At 34.6% G+C, this 18706-nt stretch overlaps 2 protein-coding genes across 2 annotated transcripts; both read right to left on the bottom strand.

Moving 5' to 3' along the window:
• Positions 1-8334: 8334 nt before the first annotated feature.
• LOC117124623 (E3 ubiquitin-protein ligase TRIM56-like) lies at positions 8335-11422 on the bottom strand. Its single transcript, XM_033270919.1, has 2 exons — positions 11386-11422; positions 8335-9859 (listed from the first exon to the last, which is right to left on the bottom strand). The coding sequence occupies exon 2, from the start codon at positions 9829-9831 to the stop codon at positions 8335-8337; it is 1497 nt and encodes a 498-aa protein (XP_033126810.1). The 5' UTR covers positions 9832-9859; positions 11386-11422.
• Positions 11423-15309: 3887 nt separating this feature from the next.
• On the bottom strand, positions 15310-18470 carry LOC117124587 (tripartite motif-containing protein 45-like). Its single transcript, XM_033270881.1, has one exon. The coding sequence runs from the start codon at positions 18444-18446 to the stop codon at positions 16899-16901; it is 1548 nt and encodes a 515-aa protein (XP_033126772.1). The 5' UTR covers positions 18447-18470; the 3' UTR covers positions 15310-16898.
• Positions 18471-18706: the final 236 nt, after the last annotated feature.

Below are 18706 nucleotides of genomic sequence, written 5' to 3'. Positions count from 1 at the left end.
ATCAGTTTATTTAACATTTTAAAAGGTGAGTTTTTTTTTGGTCTAATTTAATTGTTTTTCTGTCTTTTCTCTTGTATTGAAACGTCTATGTATTTTCTTTGTTAACTATGGATTTTAACATGTACATTGCGAGAAATGAATTTCCATTTTGCGGATGAATTAATGTTTTAAATCGTGAATCTTTCGAAACTTGAATCTTGAAAAGGTCAAAGGCCAAGGTCAAGGAAATACGATTTTTACCCTCGAGCATAAAAGAAAATAATGGAATCATCCTTGTATTCTGGCAGCACTCAAGAAAATAATGTGGCTGAATACGGCGGACCATTCCATTATTTTTTTTTTGATTGTATGCTGCAGCAGGTGTCTGAATCAACGGGCGATCCAATTATTTCCTATAGGGTATGCTGCAATTCCGCCCATCACACACGGCCTGCGTATTTATGTGTTGAAATGATTTATGTAATCATAAGATAGGTATTCAGATAAATAAAAAGTGTATTTGACGAAACATTTACAATTGTTAATGAGATTCAGATTTTTGAATATTTAAAAACTGGAGAAAAGGGGCGTAACCATCCTTTGCAATCACAAATAGTTACTCAGTTTAATGCCATTTATAGCTTATTATGACATTATTATAAGTGAGATTGTTGTTTCTGTAAACCGGTAGAACACGATGTCGTGTTTCCTAGCAAATACGATACAGCCTAGAAAATAACGTTTTCTCAAGTTTGAAACAACGTCTATGGAATGACCTTACAAATAATAACAACGAAGATGGCGGCGGTGAAGGCGACGACGATGACAGCAACAGTAATAACAATTTTTCAATAATAATGGAGAATTTATATTTCAAATTATAAAACAATGTTAAAATCAAATGCGCTTGCAGTGATGATGTTTCTTTAAAAAGTAATGTTTTGATGTTGGCTTTGAAAGTGGATATTGTAGAAGAAGGCCTAAGATACAATGGTAGAAAGTTTAAGACAGAGTAGCTGCAAATGCGAAAAATCTGTTGCCGGTTTTTTTTTTTTTTTTTTTTTTTTTTTTTTTTTTTAAACCGTTTTGGACAATACTAAAATAATAGATGAATGTTTTTATGTGCAGTTTTGTGATTGTTCATGGTATTTTTTCTTTCTTTTTCTGAATAACTTTTGCGGCAAAACCATAGAAATGAATATCAGTTTGCCAATCAAATTGATTGATTGATTCATAGATTAAACTGCAACGTTATTATAACGTTAATATTTTAGCGGAGCTGTCAATTTGTATAGCAAAATAAGAACCTAATATAACAATTTCTGAAAATCAATTCTTGAACATGTCTTCATTTCTAAGATTCGTATTATTATTGTTGAGTTTTACGCCTTGTTATTGTGGATGTCTTTAAAAGCCTATCCATATAATTGATCGATTGATTTATTAACTGATTGAATTGTAAATGTTTGGTATATGTATCATTGAAAGTGAATAACTTTTTTTTGAGTATTTTAAATTTGCTATTCAATATCCGAGCAATTCCCCTTCACTTGCAGAAAATTGCCAACTCTCCGGATCACACTCCTTTAGCGTACTTCAGTTACCTTCTCATCATTAATTATCAATAACAACATGAAGGGACAAGTTTTCATTGTAGTTGAAGCTATGACAATGTTCCAGTAATGCTTGCAATGTAAGAAAAACAAATAATTTTCACGACAAGGCTCCGTGAAGAAACTACAATAACAATAAATATTTGGTAGAAAATACAGTATAAATACCCAAAGGCAGCGGAACTAAAGTAAGAGAGTGAGATGTCAATGCTTACGCATGGCGCATTTAAATGGGAGGGGGAAAACAGGATAGACAAAAATAAGTTGGTTGTTACGAAACGAAGCGTATGGTAAAACTAGGTATAGTCACCTCATGCCATACTAAATGTGAGTGCAGAACAGTTTAATGGGTGTGGGATGGGGAAGTGGAATTTTATGAAGATGGTGTGAGTATTCTTGCACTACTATTTGCAAGTTGTTTGGTCAGGCTCACTATAAACGTGCAATTGGACTTTAAAAATCAAGAAAAATAAAGTCAACAAACTAGGGTTTTCTTTAGAACGAAACTACAATATGTCAAGAACAATTCCCTAAAACCGTAATATTTAATTTCAAATAGTTTTTGTTCACAACACATCCTTTAACATTATCAATACATTTGATATGCGATAACGTAAGTTACTGAACCAATGTTGAACAATAGATGGATGTAAGACGATTATCTATAACTGAGTGTAAAATGTGGGCCTACCTATAAATATCATTATACATACGATGACAAATAAAAAACAAAGTGTGGGAAAAGTGCCACACCCAAGTAATTACACATTTATATTGTTTTGAAAAATTGATGCTGTAATAATATTATTACAATATATTTTAATCCGGTTTATACTTTTCATTTTCGCTCACTAAAAGAAAACAATTACATATCTTCCCAATTAAAATTCCACTGAGAAGCTCTGGTAACAAATGACATAAAATTGTCAGACATACACTTCCAACGATAATAGCATTATGTATGTAAATGTTAGAAACATATGTTTCATATAATTATGTTACACCTATCATGAGGCTATCGTTGTAAAATCAAGTAAAACTACAATTTCTCTTTTCAATTGTGAGGTTCTACAAAAAAACTTAACTCTAATTATCACAACAAACCAGGAAAAAATATATCTTATTAACATCATGTTATTTAACTACATAATAACTTGTAGTTAAGAACTTCTTAAGCATGATACCATGTTAACAACCAGTGGAGTAACAAAAAACCAAACCTTCTTTCAGGCTATGGCCCTACTACCCGGTGGGGGCTGGGTGGTAGCATCTAATGGTGGGTACAAGGCAAAGCCCTGCCTGCAAAGTTTTGATTTTTTAAGCAGCCGGGGATCAAGGATTTTCCCTGACCTTCGCTCAGATGTGGTGGTCCTTAAAGTGATGGATCCAAAAATTCGAAATAGAGGGTGCCCAGAGTAGGACCTTCAAAGATCAGGGGTGGCGCCAGAAGTGGGGGTAGGGGGTGGGCTGGGCCTATAGCCGCCTCCCCTCACGTCGGGGAAGACGAGTAAATGTTGTCGGGGATTAAACAAATAAAAAAAATTATTTAATTTCATTAAACTATTTTTGTTAACTTTTCATCACAGTAATAATAATAAAGTAATAATAATAATAATAATAATAATAATAATAATAATAATAATAATAATAATAATAATAGTTCAATGACACTAATTAAAAATAATTTTCGTTCTGTTATGATAAATGCTCGTTTGGATAGCCTCATGATGCTTGGAATTAATAGGGGAAGCAACCTCGACCTTGACAACAAATTTCATGCAGAATTTCCAAAATGTAGAATTTCACTTTCAAGAACGAGGATTTGAAAATAAATTAGATGGTTACATTGCATACCGGTACTTTTTGTTTCTTGTTTTATTCAAAATATTTTGGTTTTGGAAGCTGATTTCGACATTAGAAAACATTCTACATGAAGTCATAATGTAGTAGCTCGATGCCTGTCAAATAAGAAATAAAAATTCGCCATAATTCGTCAAAAATATCCGTGGCTTCCAGGGGGATTCACCTGGACCCCCACCGAGGGTCCTAGGTGGCCCCCTAGCCCCAGCTAAGTGAGACTCGATTCGCTCCACTAGCCCCTCCCCCAGTCGGGGCCTTTACCACCCTCGTCGGGCAGGTCCTGGCGCCATCACTGTCACAGATAGACAACTCAGCCTCACCATGGTTGGGGCTGAGGTAAGAAAATTAATATTACGTCGCCTCTACATGGCCGGAAATGGCACTCTCAGGATTTGAATATTATTTTCAGTTCTTTCTCTATTCTTTAGAAGTTAATGTTTCCTTATACACTTGCCTAGGACTTCAATTGCATTCATTTTCTTCACTAAATTACCTAGTCAACTGACAAGAAAAATACCATGCCTTTATCTGTATATTTATTCCTGATAGTTCTAGTATGCAACATTATTTTCTATAAATATATATACCGTAAATATACATTTTATTAAGCACTTCTCTTAAATACATGTCAAAAGCGCGGATCCCTGTAGAGTTTACCCTGAATAATACAGATGGGTTGCCATGGGAGACGGGGTCATGAGAAGAGAAAAGAGTCGCTGGAAAACACATTTTAGTGTAATATGAAACCCATAAAATATCAGTCAGGCATTTATTTATGTGTCTGTGTAAAATATAAGAAATGAATAATTCATATTCATCATAGCCCTGTTATTAGTTTAAAACCTATTTTAGGGGCGGATCCAGAGATGTCAAAAAGTGGGGCCGAAAGTTGGGCCGATCGAGACAGTGTTAACACTGTCCTAGAGGGTCCGGGGGCATCCCCTGCGAACATTTTGTGTTCTAGACGCTCGAAAATAACATTTGAGGCGTTTAGTCCAATGAAACTGTTTATCATCTTGATACCTTCTGACGAAAATTGACCCTACCGGCGTCACCACGGCGTCCACATCGATCGATCTAACGTGACGTTGTTATGTGGGTGTCGGTGTTATAGATTATTGAGAATGGTAATATTACCGAAAAAATAGATAGAATGACAGTTGAATGAACAACAAAGACAACTAAGACAGTAATTTGTCATTAGAAGTTATTTAGTATAACTTTATTCGGAAAATTAATCCCAAAATGGAGCTGTCGTCCCCGACGTTGTCAGTAACGTCGTATGATTTGTGTGAAATTTTTACCAATTAACCCCTAAGTAAAAAATAGTTGAGCCATGTAATACCTTGCAAATCAACCCAGAAACCCGGTAGTTTGTTGATTGTTTATTGGTAGCGTGACATCGTGAGGGCATGGTGAAGGCTGGTTACGATTTAGTGGCACATCGATTGAGTATTTTCATTCATTGCCATGTAAGTCAGTGGCGCTAATTCGCAAAATAAGGTGATTTTAAGTGATTTTTAACGTGGTTACCATAAGCAAGAATTTAGTCCAATGAAACTGTTTATCATCTTGATACCTTCCGACGTAAATTGACCCTACCGGCGTCACCACGGCGTTCATGGGCTATCATTATTTTCTTTTTCTTTCTTTTGTTTTTTCTCTTCTTTACCTCCCAAAGCCGGGGGGGGGGGGGGGGGCCGGGGCCAGGCCGCCACCCGCTCCCTCTAAATCCGCCCCTGTATTTTTATATAAAAAATAATTTTAAACTATATATTTCTACTAAAAAACATTAAAATTGGTGTAGGGGCCTATAAAATGGAAAATAAGCCAATTTATCCAGGGGCCTCCGTCCCCTGAATCCCACCTGAAGCCCCCGGGGCCCACTGGCCGCCAGCCTCAGTTTTCGCTTCGCTCGCATCCTAGTCCTGACCACTTCGATTCTCGTGGCTGGCCCTGACCACACCCCACTCCCCCTTTCTTATCTCCTAGATACGCCACTGTTAATGAAAACAATAGTTAATAGACATATATTTTCATTCGTTTAGTTGTTCATATGAATATCTGATAGGTTATTACTTTAAAATAATGCTAAAAACACCCAGTGTCAATGCTACATGTACGACTGAGCTAAGTGACTCCGATTTAGTAGTCGTTACGTAACGTTTGTCATGCACTGTATCATTGTGAAATCACGATTAGAGTGATGTTGATGAATATCCCGGAACACCAAGGTCTGAGCCCTGGGTTTAGCCAGTGAGACATCTATTGCTGTTAGGTAACTGTTAACAACATAAATCATTCACAATAACTTCACAGTTACCATTACCATTTGTAATTAAAGTAAATTATTGCATTATGGTAAACCACTTAACATGTTTGCTATTAATGCACAGAAATTTGTACACAATGATCGTTCCACTCAAATCACAGATGGACTTAATAAAGTAAAAAATTGAAGGGTTGTGATCAAAGCAAGTACATATTTCTGGGTCTCAAACATGGTCGCTCATAAAAGTGGACTGCATTTGAGGTGCGTCTCACATTTTAGGAACACTACTATAGGCCTCTACTCATAATTTCATAACTAGTGCCTGCTTAGTAAGCACAAAAAAAAAATGCAGGTTGTAAGTACATTATTTCCTGAGATATTGACTCCTCACCAAACGGTACAAAAATTGGAGATCGCATTTGTTTGGTTAAATTTTGAGCGAGTAACGCCTTCATTAACGTGTCCATATCTCGGAAAGATTTGGACCTACGAAGTACAAACTTCATATTGTTCATATGAATGTTTGGAGATTTTATTTTTAATTTAAAGTGAATCTGAGACAAAAGTGCGCGGAGAATCCCAAAATTTGGTTGATTTGACCCATAAGAACGAATAAATTTTGTAAATTTATACATTCTAAAATATTTGTTGTACGGTACCATAATGGAATCATACATGTGATGGTGTGAAAAAAAAAAATTCTTAATACAGTTTAATTATCTATTTTGATTAAATAAATTACAAGCTATGTACAATGCTTACTGAAACGGTTTGTGGATATTTTTTTGTTTAAATCTAACTATGCCTGATCTACTCTAAATACAATGGATGAGTCTTGCATAATTTAATTCTTAAATTATTAAAACTATCTTCGAGGAATCTCACATCGGTATTGATCACTCTGCTAGTCTTATTTACAATTCTCTGTAATAGATGCTTACTATCTACGGTGATATGAGGAAAGCAAACAATAAGAAAGGATTGACTAAACAACAGAAAACACAATAGAAACATGAATAAGATGAGAGCTAACATTAAACCTTTTCATTCTACTGTATATACAAATACATTCTCATGATGTATACGTAATATTTTAAAATCATTAAATATTTCTGTTACTTAAATCAAATTATATCTAGTACACCGTATCAACATCAGACAGTAAGAAGCCTAAGCACAGACATCATCAAAATGAATACACCAATAATAACCATGTTGTACGACATAAGGACAGTGTTTGGAGGGGATTTGAGTTGGTGGTTAAGATGATTGATTGTCTTCCAATCATTAATTTGAATTAGCCTATGAATTGGTTACAGTTGAATAATAAATAATTTAGAAAAATAATTTACAATGACAAAACTTAAAAAAAAAATTTAATTTAAAAGTGATTAAATGGTTAATGACCAAATATTATAGTAGAAGCGGTTGGTGCCTCGGCTTGGAATCCCAACCTTGAGGTCAGGGGTTCGAAATTCTCGCTGTGCAATTCGCCCATGTCCTTGGGCAAGACACTTTATCTACGGTTGCTGATTACAGCTGCAACATTATGGAATTTTCCCATGTGTTCCATATGTGCTTGATCCAGTGACCGGGGGTAATAATGCTAAGAGAATCGAGGTCTCTACAACATGCACTATATAATATTATCATTATCATCATCATCATCATTATTATTATTATTATTATTATTATTATTATTATTATTATTATTATTATTATTATTATTATTATATTTAATTGGATGCACAATAGAGAAAAATAGAGTAACTATTTAAAAATCAAGGTGAAGATTGTACGGTACAGTATAGATTAGAATCCTTAAAAAAAATACACTACATAAGAAATCCCCATGGCTTAAGATTATATTTATACGAAGTACAGTAACACATACGGTACATTAAGCCATTTACTAATGTTCATTCTTAATTAAGAGGAAAAAATCTAATTTGATGCTAATTTTATTGCTCAAAAGGTGCCAAAATATATATTTTAATTAATTTTTCTTATTTTTTAGACTACTGTTATTTTAATACAATAAAACAACAAATGTCCAATTAATCAGGATTAAAAAGGCCTATATTGATTTGACCATTTGGCACATCAGAAAATTTCCCCGTCCCATTAATAGTCTGTCCCCTTAAATGGGTTGGCCATAGTGTTAAAAGATATATTTCCCCTAGTTTTACAAAAGTGTCCACTTAATAGGAGTGTCCCCTGAAGATGGGTGTCCCTAAGGAGGGGTTCTACTGTATGCCTAAGCTCCTTTTATTTATGTAAAAAGAACATCAATATTGTAAATTTAAATTATGCCAAATCTACTTACAAATCGTGGACAGCCAGAAACACAACAAAATTGTAGCAACTCGCATAAAATCAAATTTCTTTCTGTAACGCATCATGTGCCCACATCTCCTGTTATAGGCCAAAACTCCGACTTTTGGAGTCCTTAAGGTATTATTATTATTATTATTATTATTATTATTATTATTATTATTATTATTATTATTATTAAGGTAGCTTTATCCATCAGAAGTTCTCCTTTAATATAAGTGTGCACGTTAAGTTTTTGTTGTGAAGACAAGTTTAAATTGAATGTAATTCTCCTGACTAAAATGGTTGAAAGTGATTCTCGCACATAGATACGTTTCCAAATTCATCAAACGCTACTGTACTGATAAATGCATTGGATCTGTCAATAATTAGACATAACAATGTACAACTCTTCAAAGAACTGCGAGTAGTAAGAATCTCATAAACCCCATTTTCTTTGATGTTAACACCAATCATTTCAATTTTACTCCTTTTCTTTAAGTGTCTATCAGCACCTACGCTTTGTTTAACAAATGTCATATTGTTTATTGCTAAACACTTTACCTTAGCATCTAAGATATACACATATTTACCTTGTGCATTTGCAGTTTTTATAGTAATACTTTTCGCCCCAAATATTCCTGGAAACAACTGTAATTGTTGTAGATGTGGTACATCAACTGTTGATTTGATAGGTGAAATTTGAGATTCTGTTTCACGTAGCTGCTTCACAACATTGCTTTCCAGTAATGGAGATAATCTACTATTTGGATACTTTAAGACACCTACATCTTGAGGTCCGGTTCTTTCGTCACTCTCCACCAGTTTCTGCAGACTTCCTGTAGTTTCAGAACTTGACATCAGTGCCATAACTTGGTTAGGACAATTTAACAAGTTGTGTGTGATTCCACGCATACTGGATAATTTACTGATGGCCAATTCGACATCGCTGATTTTAGTTTCAAGTGACCTCAGCTTTTGTCTATAAGATTTCTTAAGACTCTGTAGTTGGTCTTCCTTATGGCGATCAATCAGTCGGTGTAGCTCATCCGCTTGTCTTGTGATATTTGTTTTACATTTCGAGAAATTTGATCTTAAAACATACTTTGTCTTTTTAAGTTCATCATTCATAGCATGAAAATTGAGTATTGTTTCACATGATTTTGTAACAAGTTGAGAAGCAAGACTTGAAAAAGTTTTATATGCATCTTTTGTACCAATAATGTTGTGGCCGCTGGTAGGATGTTCAACTAGTGTACATCCGACACAAACAGGTTTTTTGCACGTGTCACAGAAGAACTGAAATGGCATTGTATGTGTGGGGCAGTTTAAAGGCTTTAATGCAAATTCTTTAACTGGATCAATGGATGTGTACTCTTTTAATGTCATCATGGTATGGTTTTTGGTGGTTTTTATTTTTCTGTGAGCATTCTTGCATTCTCTGCAGTACAATTGATCACAGTCTCGACAAAAGTAACGTGCTTTCTTCTCACAAGCACAGGTGGGTTCCGATTTCTGTTCCAATGCATTCACGTATTCTAACAAGCCGTTGATAAAAATGTTGTTCGGTAGTTTTTTAAGACCACCTGTTGGAATCTGACACCCTTCACGACAGATTGGACAGCTGAGTCTTCCTTGGCGTTCTTTTGTCCATTTCTCAAGGCACAGAAGACAAAATGAATGGATACATGGGAGTGACTTCGGGTCAGCAAAACGTTCCATACATAAAGGACATTCAAGTGCCGCAGCCTCAATACCAGCAATGACTTCTTTAGAAACACATTTAGATGCCATGATATATGTTTTAAATATCTGGATGAACCTAAAAAAGAAGTTAACGATGTATGAAAGGCTAAATTATTTGTGCTGTTCTCCAACTCCAAAGCTTTACCGTTCTTACAATACGCCAAATATTAGATAAACCGGTGCTATTCAATTCCAAATAAAATACAGTTCGTTTTATAATATTCGAGAGTACTTTTGGATCCGAAAATTTGGGGTAGTCTTGGGGTTCGGTCTCCACTTAGTGCTTTAGCTTTGTTGTAACATATTGTTTGTTATTTTGTTCTTTGAAAAGTGGTCTTAAATTAGAAAGGTTTTGAATTGGAGCGTGCATTGTACATCATGGCAGCAATGCTGAATTGTGATGGTATTTTACAATAATATAATGACATATAAACATACAAATAAAAACAAACGTCCATTGAGAAGTTTTAAAAATTCAATTAAATTTTAGGCATATAAATGCTTAATGTGTTATTGGTTGCAATTTCCAAATTCAATGAAAGTGCCAAAAAATTTATACAGTTGTTGGAAAGTCTACTTTTTCAATAAAAAACAAATTTGAGCACTTTACCTATGTATCAGGTTGGGCTAACCGCAAACTTCCCCACTGTTTAAAGTTCAAGTGGACCAAATGGATGTTAAGTGGAACTGATACCAGTTCGAGCGGACAGTTCTTATACACGAATAATTCCTTCTCAAGAAAAGAACCTTCGATATCATGCCTAGCCACTGCCTATCATAATCAATATCAACGGCAGGTGGAAGGGAGCCATTGGCCCCTCCCTTCTTTCTACTTGGGCCTGGTCCCCCGACTTTTGTGAATGTTCCCAGTACCAGAGACAATCAAGCATTTTATGAACGCCGCAATGTCATTATGATTATTGTCATTATTATTTGGTGCTTAGAGACCTTGTTTGTTTGCGACTTATAGATCGACCTATAATTATTAAACATAGATTTTTTTTTCATTTTCAAACGTACATTACAAGTTTCCTTTTTGAGTTGAGCAACCGGATGTTCTCTTTATGTTAACCATGAAGATTAAGTGTAACTGATTGGCTTACAGTAAACCTTCAAACTAGCGTAATGTAACCACATTTAAATTTCATCTGATTTAAAACATTAAGACACTTAATTAGGTCATTTATTAAAATAAATTTCTCTGAAAGTTTACAGAATTTACAGTACACTGCAGTTAATGTATTATTGGTTGTAAATTTTGTATTAAAAAAAATCTTTCGAATAAAAAAATCTTTCGCCTGACATCAGGAATAAATCATTTGTCAAACAAAATAATAGGCTTAGTCAAGTGTTATATTGAACAGTGGCAGATTCATGGAGGAGCCCAGCTCCCCCCCACCCCCCAACTTTCAAAAACGTTCCGCCGTGGTTGGCCTATGTATACGCGCATCGGCCCTGTAGTAATGTCATTACTCAATGTGTTTGTTACTGTTTCCGAAATTAATTGGAACTTCCAATAAATTATTACTGTACAGTGTTTATACAAGTCTAATTTTCGAAAAAAGAAATAAAAATAAGCTAAACAAATGTTCCAACACTTACCTTTGCCGATCGAGTGTAAACAAGTATCTCCGCCTGTCCAAAGTCTGGCTGTGCCAGTTTGGTTCGAGGATGGAGTTATCAGTGAGGGTCAGTACATTAACTCCGCCCACCTCCCACTCTACATAATGCAAATAAGCAAGGAAAAGAGTAAGGTAGACTACAAGTTTCTCAACTTTCAACCCTTTTCTTGTCGTTAAACGATGTCTATTAAACCATGGAGGAAATTTCCTCCATGATTAAACTATCGTCTGGTTTTTCGAGGAGTGTTACCGTCCTGAATTGGACAAATCGTCCGAGATTTGGAATAGGGAGTTCATGTTTTCGAAAAGTATTTTATTAAAAGGAGAATAGGAATGAGTTTGGGACTTAAGAAAATGTTCGGTTTTGCGTGAGATTCGATTTTGTGGGCATTGAGTACACATAGTATTGTTCTATGTTAATATTTTTTTTTTCGAAAATGTGCAAGTCGAAATCTGTATAACTCGAACTTTTTATGCCAGTCCCATTAGATTCGACTTATGCGAACTCGACTGTATTTTTGACAATTTGCAAAAATAAATGAGGCCCATCTAATTTTGCTTGGAATACAAGATCAGATAGGCCTACTTTTAAGTATATTAAGTGTTTAAATTACCACCGTTACTTTTACGAATACGAATTGTCAGACGTTTCTTACTGATTTTCTTTTTAGTAGGCCTAGTTTAATTTATTGGCACTGTAGTTCTGAGGTTTTTTTTTTTTTTTTTTGTTGCTTAAAAAAAGTAGCCTAATTTGCCATAGTTAAGTTGTTTTTCATGTATCTTTTGTTTTTTAATTTACAGTATTTGGATGCACTACAATGTGATCGTGTACCACTGTAACATAAGTGATTCTGAATAAAAACTAATACTATATTATCGATAATCACTTTCTAGTTTAAAAAAACTTTCCCAGAGCGCCACTAACGTCTGTTTAGATCAATAAACTTTTTTTATATTGTAAAGTATTTGGATTGTTGGCCAGAAAAAGTATAGTATGGAATGCCATTGGTGCAAAGAAGTAATATGGAACGCCAATGGTTTTTAATATTATTCACTAAGACAAAGATTAGGGACTGCAATCGCCGGGCTTTGGTACAAGAATAGTTATTGCTTATTACTATAAAACGGAGTTAGTTGATAAAGAATTGAATTCTTATATTTAACATCCTGTGTGCAATGAGTGGTTTGACAGTAAATAGGTCCTTCCAATCAGAATCTTGAAGCAGACAATGTACGGTGTTTATTATGCGATTAGGTGTTTGGGTGCTGGGTGGTAGGCCTAGTAACAAGAGTTGTGCGGTCAGTAGATGTTTTGTCTTGGTATTTGAGGTATGTGCGTGGAATGCATCCCACCAGATGAAAATGGATGCAGAGAACCGCGAGTACTGGAGAATGTCACTAAGGACATGCCTTCGGCAGAACACTAATGATGATGATGTATGCATATACTGTACAGTACATTAACAAAATTTTTAAAAAAAGTAAAAACATTATATCCTAAACTCGTTCATCCCTTCAGCCATTAGAAATTTCTATTATACATTGAAAAGGTAAAATTGGTATAGAAGTTGAAAAAATATATTTAATATTAACATTTAAAATTTTACAATAGGGTTTTTGTAGTTTACACTTGTAACAAAGAACCACATGTACAAACGCGCTCTTCGAAAATTTTGCATTGGAAAACTGTAACGGAAGTAAAAGATCAAACGTCACTCATGGGCGACGATTTTCACAGCACCCTCTCCAAAAAGGAATGTAAAATTTCTTTATTTCTGTACTTTTGGTAAGCATATATAAATACTATGCAGTATATGTATTTAGTAAAATAAATTAAATTTAACAAAAATATGGAAGAAGCACAGAAAGAAAGAATAGGAAAAGAATTTTGAGTGACTGAAATATTAACCGAAAATACCTAATAATCATCATTTCGTCATTAATGCATCACGTTTTTGTGAAAATTTGTTGCCACTAATCGTTAGAGGCATTGGCGGATCCCCCTCTTGGGCCCCCAAAAACCAACAAAAACACACAAAAAAACAAAACAAAACCAATTCTATACCTACCTTTTCAAGGCCCGGGTGCAGTTTATTTATTTATTTTTTTTTTTTTTTACAATGGGAAAATTAGAAGGTCGGGAAAGCTTATTTCCAGTCACTTATGAATCAAAATTTTATTGGAGAGGAACCCTGACCTCCTTCCTTTTTAGGGTTTATCGATTCATTGAAAAAAGAATACTTAATTGCAACTACTCATTTTTTAAGTGTTTATACACACATAATAGGTATATTTAGTGTACCGTAATAGAAATAAGAAAAATTTACCTGACCCGTTTTTAAAAGGTAAACCTTGAATTTTTAAGAACCTTACAGTCATTAAAAGACACTTCAGAAGATAGAGAGCTCATTTCTCGCAATCTATGAATCATAATTTTCCCGGAAGAGGACTCCATTTATTCTTTTGGAGTTCAACGACAAATTGAATCGTTTTCGAGAGGGGAAGACACCACAGAATTCCGGCGAGCTCATTTCCCGCCTTCTAGGAATCAAAATTTCCCAATCCCGGCTCGTTCGCTTTGGGGTTCATCGATTCATGGAAACGTATGCGGCAGTAGCGTAGCTACGGACATTGCAGCCAGTGCAAAACACAGGGGCTCAGGACGTTTAGGGGCCCAGGACGTTTAGGGGCCCATTCACAAATACGCCAAATATAATAATTTCCTTAATTTTGAAAAAAAAAAAAAAAAAAAAAAACTGCCAGCATGCCCCTCATTAATATTCGGTTCTTAAAGGAGTAAATATTGATTACTTTGCTAATTTCAGTTCAGTGGTGTATTCAAAATGGGAGCCAGTCGGCCAGACATCCTTTTCAAAAAAGCAACATTCAAATTGAAGTCTGAGAGTGCTACAATAATAAATTTTCTTACCTCAGTCCGAACCATGGTGTGGCTGAGGTGGTCTTCACCCATCACTCATTTTCTTGATCAGTTTTTGAACTGCTGCTGAGACCGAATATGCCCCGGTCTTAAAATAGTTACGAATGCAATTATAATTAATATTTATTACTAGCCTTTGGGAGTGGAGGTGTAAAAGAAGTACTTCTTACGATGAATTTTCTGAGAACTTTATTGAATTTCCTTATTACATCAATGGTCCCGACAAATAATCTTGCACTGGGGTCCTATCGCACCTAGCTACGCTGCTGGTATGCAGCTACTCATTTTTTTTTTTATGTACAGGTATATACAAATAGGCCTATTCATAAGAATGAGAAAAGAATTACCTGACCGTTTTCACGATGAAATTTTAATGAATTTTGAAGAACTTTTGACGCCCCATCGTATGGACGAGTGTCGCTGTACTGAAAGCGTATGTTCCAATAAATTTGATTGATAAAATTAATTAAAGTCACTTCAAATATCAGAAAAGCTCATTTCCCACCTTATAGGAATCAGAATTTCCAGGGGAGGACACCATGACTCTACATTTTTTGTGGGGAAAAGGGGGTGTTAGGAACATTTGCACCCCCTCCTAAATTTGAATCCAGAGCTGCCCCAGAGGTCAAGGTGCCTGCAGCCTACACGTTTCATACAGGCCTATTCTACATCGAACACTTCTTATTATTATCATCATTCATATTAGGAATAGGCCTATGTATCCCTAATACTTTTATCCGATACCAGATGATTCTCCCACAATGCATTTCGAAAATTCAATTTCTTGTCGCAAAATATTTTTTTGTTAAGATATATATATTTTTGTTATATAGTTTACTGAATAAAGATAAGAATAAAAATAATGAACATAAACAAAAAAATGTATATTATTCATAACTCAACTTGATGACTAAAAATTATAAGGAAGCATAAGGAAGTAGATCAACAAAAGGAAGATTACGGTTGTGGATTGTCACATAACATTTAATCAAATCAAGAACTCAACTATCAAACTAGGTTATATTAACATAACATTATTTAAAACATATACTGTACTTATAATAAAAAGCTGTTTAAGCAGAATCAAAATCAGATCAACTTATCTCCAAGTGAAGAAATTGAATGATCGATAAAATTTAAAACCTTGCTTATAAAAATCCATTCAAATATCATGTTCACCAGGGGCGTAACGAAAAGACCTGAGGCCCCTACAGCAGCTAAAACCTCTTTCAGCTACTGTATACTACCCTTGGTCTGGGTAAAGTGAAGTAGAAATTACAGAAATTACATCTAAATGAATAGACTGAATATCAATATGTTGTTGGTTTCAAGACATACTGTAGGACAGCATATCAGTATTACAGCAAGCTTTCCGGTATGGAATAATAATTAGAAGTCAGCATTACTTTTATTGAAGCAAAAATACAAAGAGCAATAGTACTAGTATTAGACAGTGCTGTATCAGAAAATAGGAAGACTGTTTGATTTGATTTTGATTTGATTTATTCACATCTCATATAAATAACAATACACAATGTAAAAAGCATAAAATTCATTAGAAAAAGTTAACCAAGAAAACAAGCAAAAGGCCAGTACAAAGTCCAAGAAGATTGATGGAGGAATTAATTCAAAGGTGATGCAAGGACAGCCCAAAAAAGTCCTAAAAAGGTCTTATTTCCATTGGGGTCCTTAAGAGGAAAAACCAAGAAGGCTGAAGGCAGCATCAAAAGAAATTTCAAGCCAAATTAAAAACAAAAAAGAAAAAACAAAACGAAAAAGTAGAAAGGTTCAAAAAGATTAATAAAAAACCACCGAAGCAGATTCTTCATTACATGATTCTTCATTACATGACTGTTGCCAAATAAGGCTGGCACCTCCAACTAATGACTTAACATACTAAACTAACAAGTTTTAAAAATTTAAACATTACAGAATAATATTACTGTACTGTATCACAAAATTTGGCGAGCTTAAAGCACATGGCCGTTGCCCATATTATGGGCAACGGCCATGTGCTTTAAGCTCACCAACGTTTGTAATTCATTATGGTTTTACCTTTAAATAAACAGTCCATATTTGTAAACTACTTTGATAAAATATGAAAATATTACTTTTTTCCTATTAGTGTGTATACGCAGCACTACTTCATTCTGCTAGTGCAACTTCTGCTGTGCCACCCTTATTTCCCTCCCCCCAAAAAAAAAAATAGCTTTCAAATACTAAATTATTGTATTGATCTAGCATTAGTTATTCCTAAATATTTAAGATTTATTCAAGCATGATATCAGATCTGTAACACCACCAATCTGTTTGAATAATTAAAACATAAAATGCATGGCCATACAGTATTCTGTATTAACAAAATATGTCCTGTATACAATAAAGGGCCTATTTCCATAAAATATAATACCTGTACAGTACAATCATTTAAAAAAAAATAAAACTAGCTACCTGTACTAAAAAATCATATACACCTGTAATGTATAAGAAGACGCTTATGACTAAATGATTGTCGCAACATCTTATAAATTGTGTGAAGTATGTCATAATCACAACTACAATGGTTGAAAGTTATTTCTGAATTTTGACAGTCTTCCATGTCTATCAAACTCTACCATATTTACAAATGCATCAGATCTATCAATCATCAGACATAATAATGTACAACTCTCAAAAGAAATGTCACTAGAAATCTCATAAACTCCATTTTGTTTGTCAGCAACACTAACCATTTTGACCTTTTTCTCGCATTCACATTTTTTATGTTGAGAACTACACGTTTTTCTGTTTATTGATAAATGTAAACATTTCACTTTTACATCCATATTATACACAGTATCACCAAATGCATTTCGAGTTGTTATAATTTTTTTTCTACTGGTAAATACTGGTACATTAAAAGAAGGATTAAATTGTAAACCAAAAAATGGTTGAACCTGTGGTTGAACCTTCGGTACACCGCAAGGTTCACCCTGCGGTTCATACTGTAGCTCGCTAAATGTTGATTTGTTAGGTGAAATTTGAGATTCTGGTCTACGTAGCTGCTTCAGTAATTGGGATAATCTGCTATTAGGATTATGCTTCAAGACATCTACATCTTGAGATTCCATTCTGTATTCACCCTTCACCAGTTTTTGCAGTCTTCTTGTAGCTGCAGAACTTGACATCAATGCCATAACTTGGTTGGGACAATTTAACATGTTGTGCGTAATTCCATGCATACTAGATAATTTACAGATGGCCAATTCCATATCACTGATTTTAGTTTCAAGTGACTTCAGCTTTTGTTTATGAGATTCTTCAAGATTCTGCAGTTGGTCTTCTTTATGGCGATCAATCAATTGGTGTAGCTCATCCGCTTGTCTTATTATATCCGTTTTATATTTTGAGAAAATTGCATTCAAAACAGATTTTGTCTTTGTGAGTTCATTAATCACAGCACGAATATTGAGTATTTTTCCATCCGACGTTGAAACAAGTTGAGAAGCAAGAGTTGAAAAGGTTTTGAAAGCATCTTTTGTATCGATGATGTTATGGTTGTCGTTTATACGATGTTCAACAAGTGTACATCCAACACAAACAGGTTTCTTGCATGTGTCACAAAAGAACTGAAATGGCATTGTATGTTTAGGGCAGTTCAAAGGCTTTGATGCAAATTCCGTAACTGGATTGAAGGATTTGTACTCTTCCAATGTCAGCATAGTATGGTCTCTGGTAATTTTTATTTTTCCATGAGCATCTTTGCATTCTGTGCAGTACAATTCATCGCAGTTTCGACAGAAGTAGCATGCTTCCTTCTTACAAGCACAAGTGAGTGCTGATTTCTGTTCGAGTATAGTCACATATTCTAACAATCCAATGATAAAAATGTTGTTCGGCAGTTTTTTAAGACCATCTGTTGGAATTTGAAAGATTTCACGACAGGTTGGACAGCTAAGTATTCCATTGCGTTCTTTTGTCCATTTCTCAAGGCACAGAAGACAAAATGAATGGACGCATGGGAGTAACTTTGGGTCTGTAAAACGGTCCATACATAAAGGGCATTCGAGTGCTGCAGCCTCAATACCAGCAATGACTTCTTTAGAAACACATTTAGATGCCATTCTAGAAAATGTATCTGGATGAACCTAAAAAAGAAGTAAAGGATGCATGAAAGGGCATTTTATTTGCATTGTTCTCCAGCTCTGTTTTCCTAACGGAACTGTCGGATTTATTTCTCATGTTAACAGTGGGCAGTTTCCTATACTTTTTCAGAAAAGGACAGCAAAATACCAAAAATAATAATTTTTTTGTACAAATAATAGAGTATTTCTGTATCAAGTTTGAGAACCTATTCACCAAGATATTCACTGGATATTTTTGT

This window comes from Anneissia japonica, unplaced genomic scaffold (assembly GCF_011630105.1).
Source record: "Anneissia japonica isolate Jap-2015-1 unplaced genomic scaffold, ASM1163010v1 scaffold287833_len2544123_cov190, whole genome shotgun sequence".
In the NCBI taxonomy this organism is placed as follows: Eukaryota; Metazoa; Echinodermata; class Crinoidea; order Comatulida; family Comatulidae; genus Anneissia; species Anneissia japonica.
This window is presented reverse-complemented; position numbering and strand designations above follow the sequence as displayed.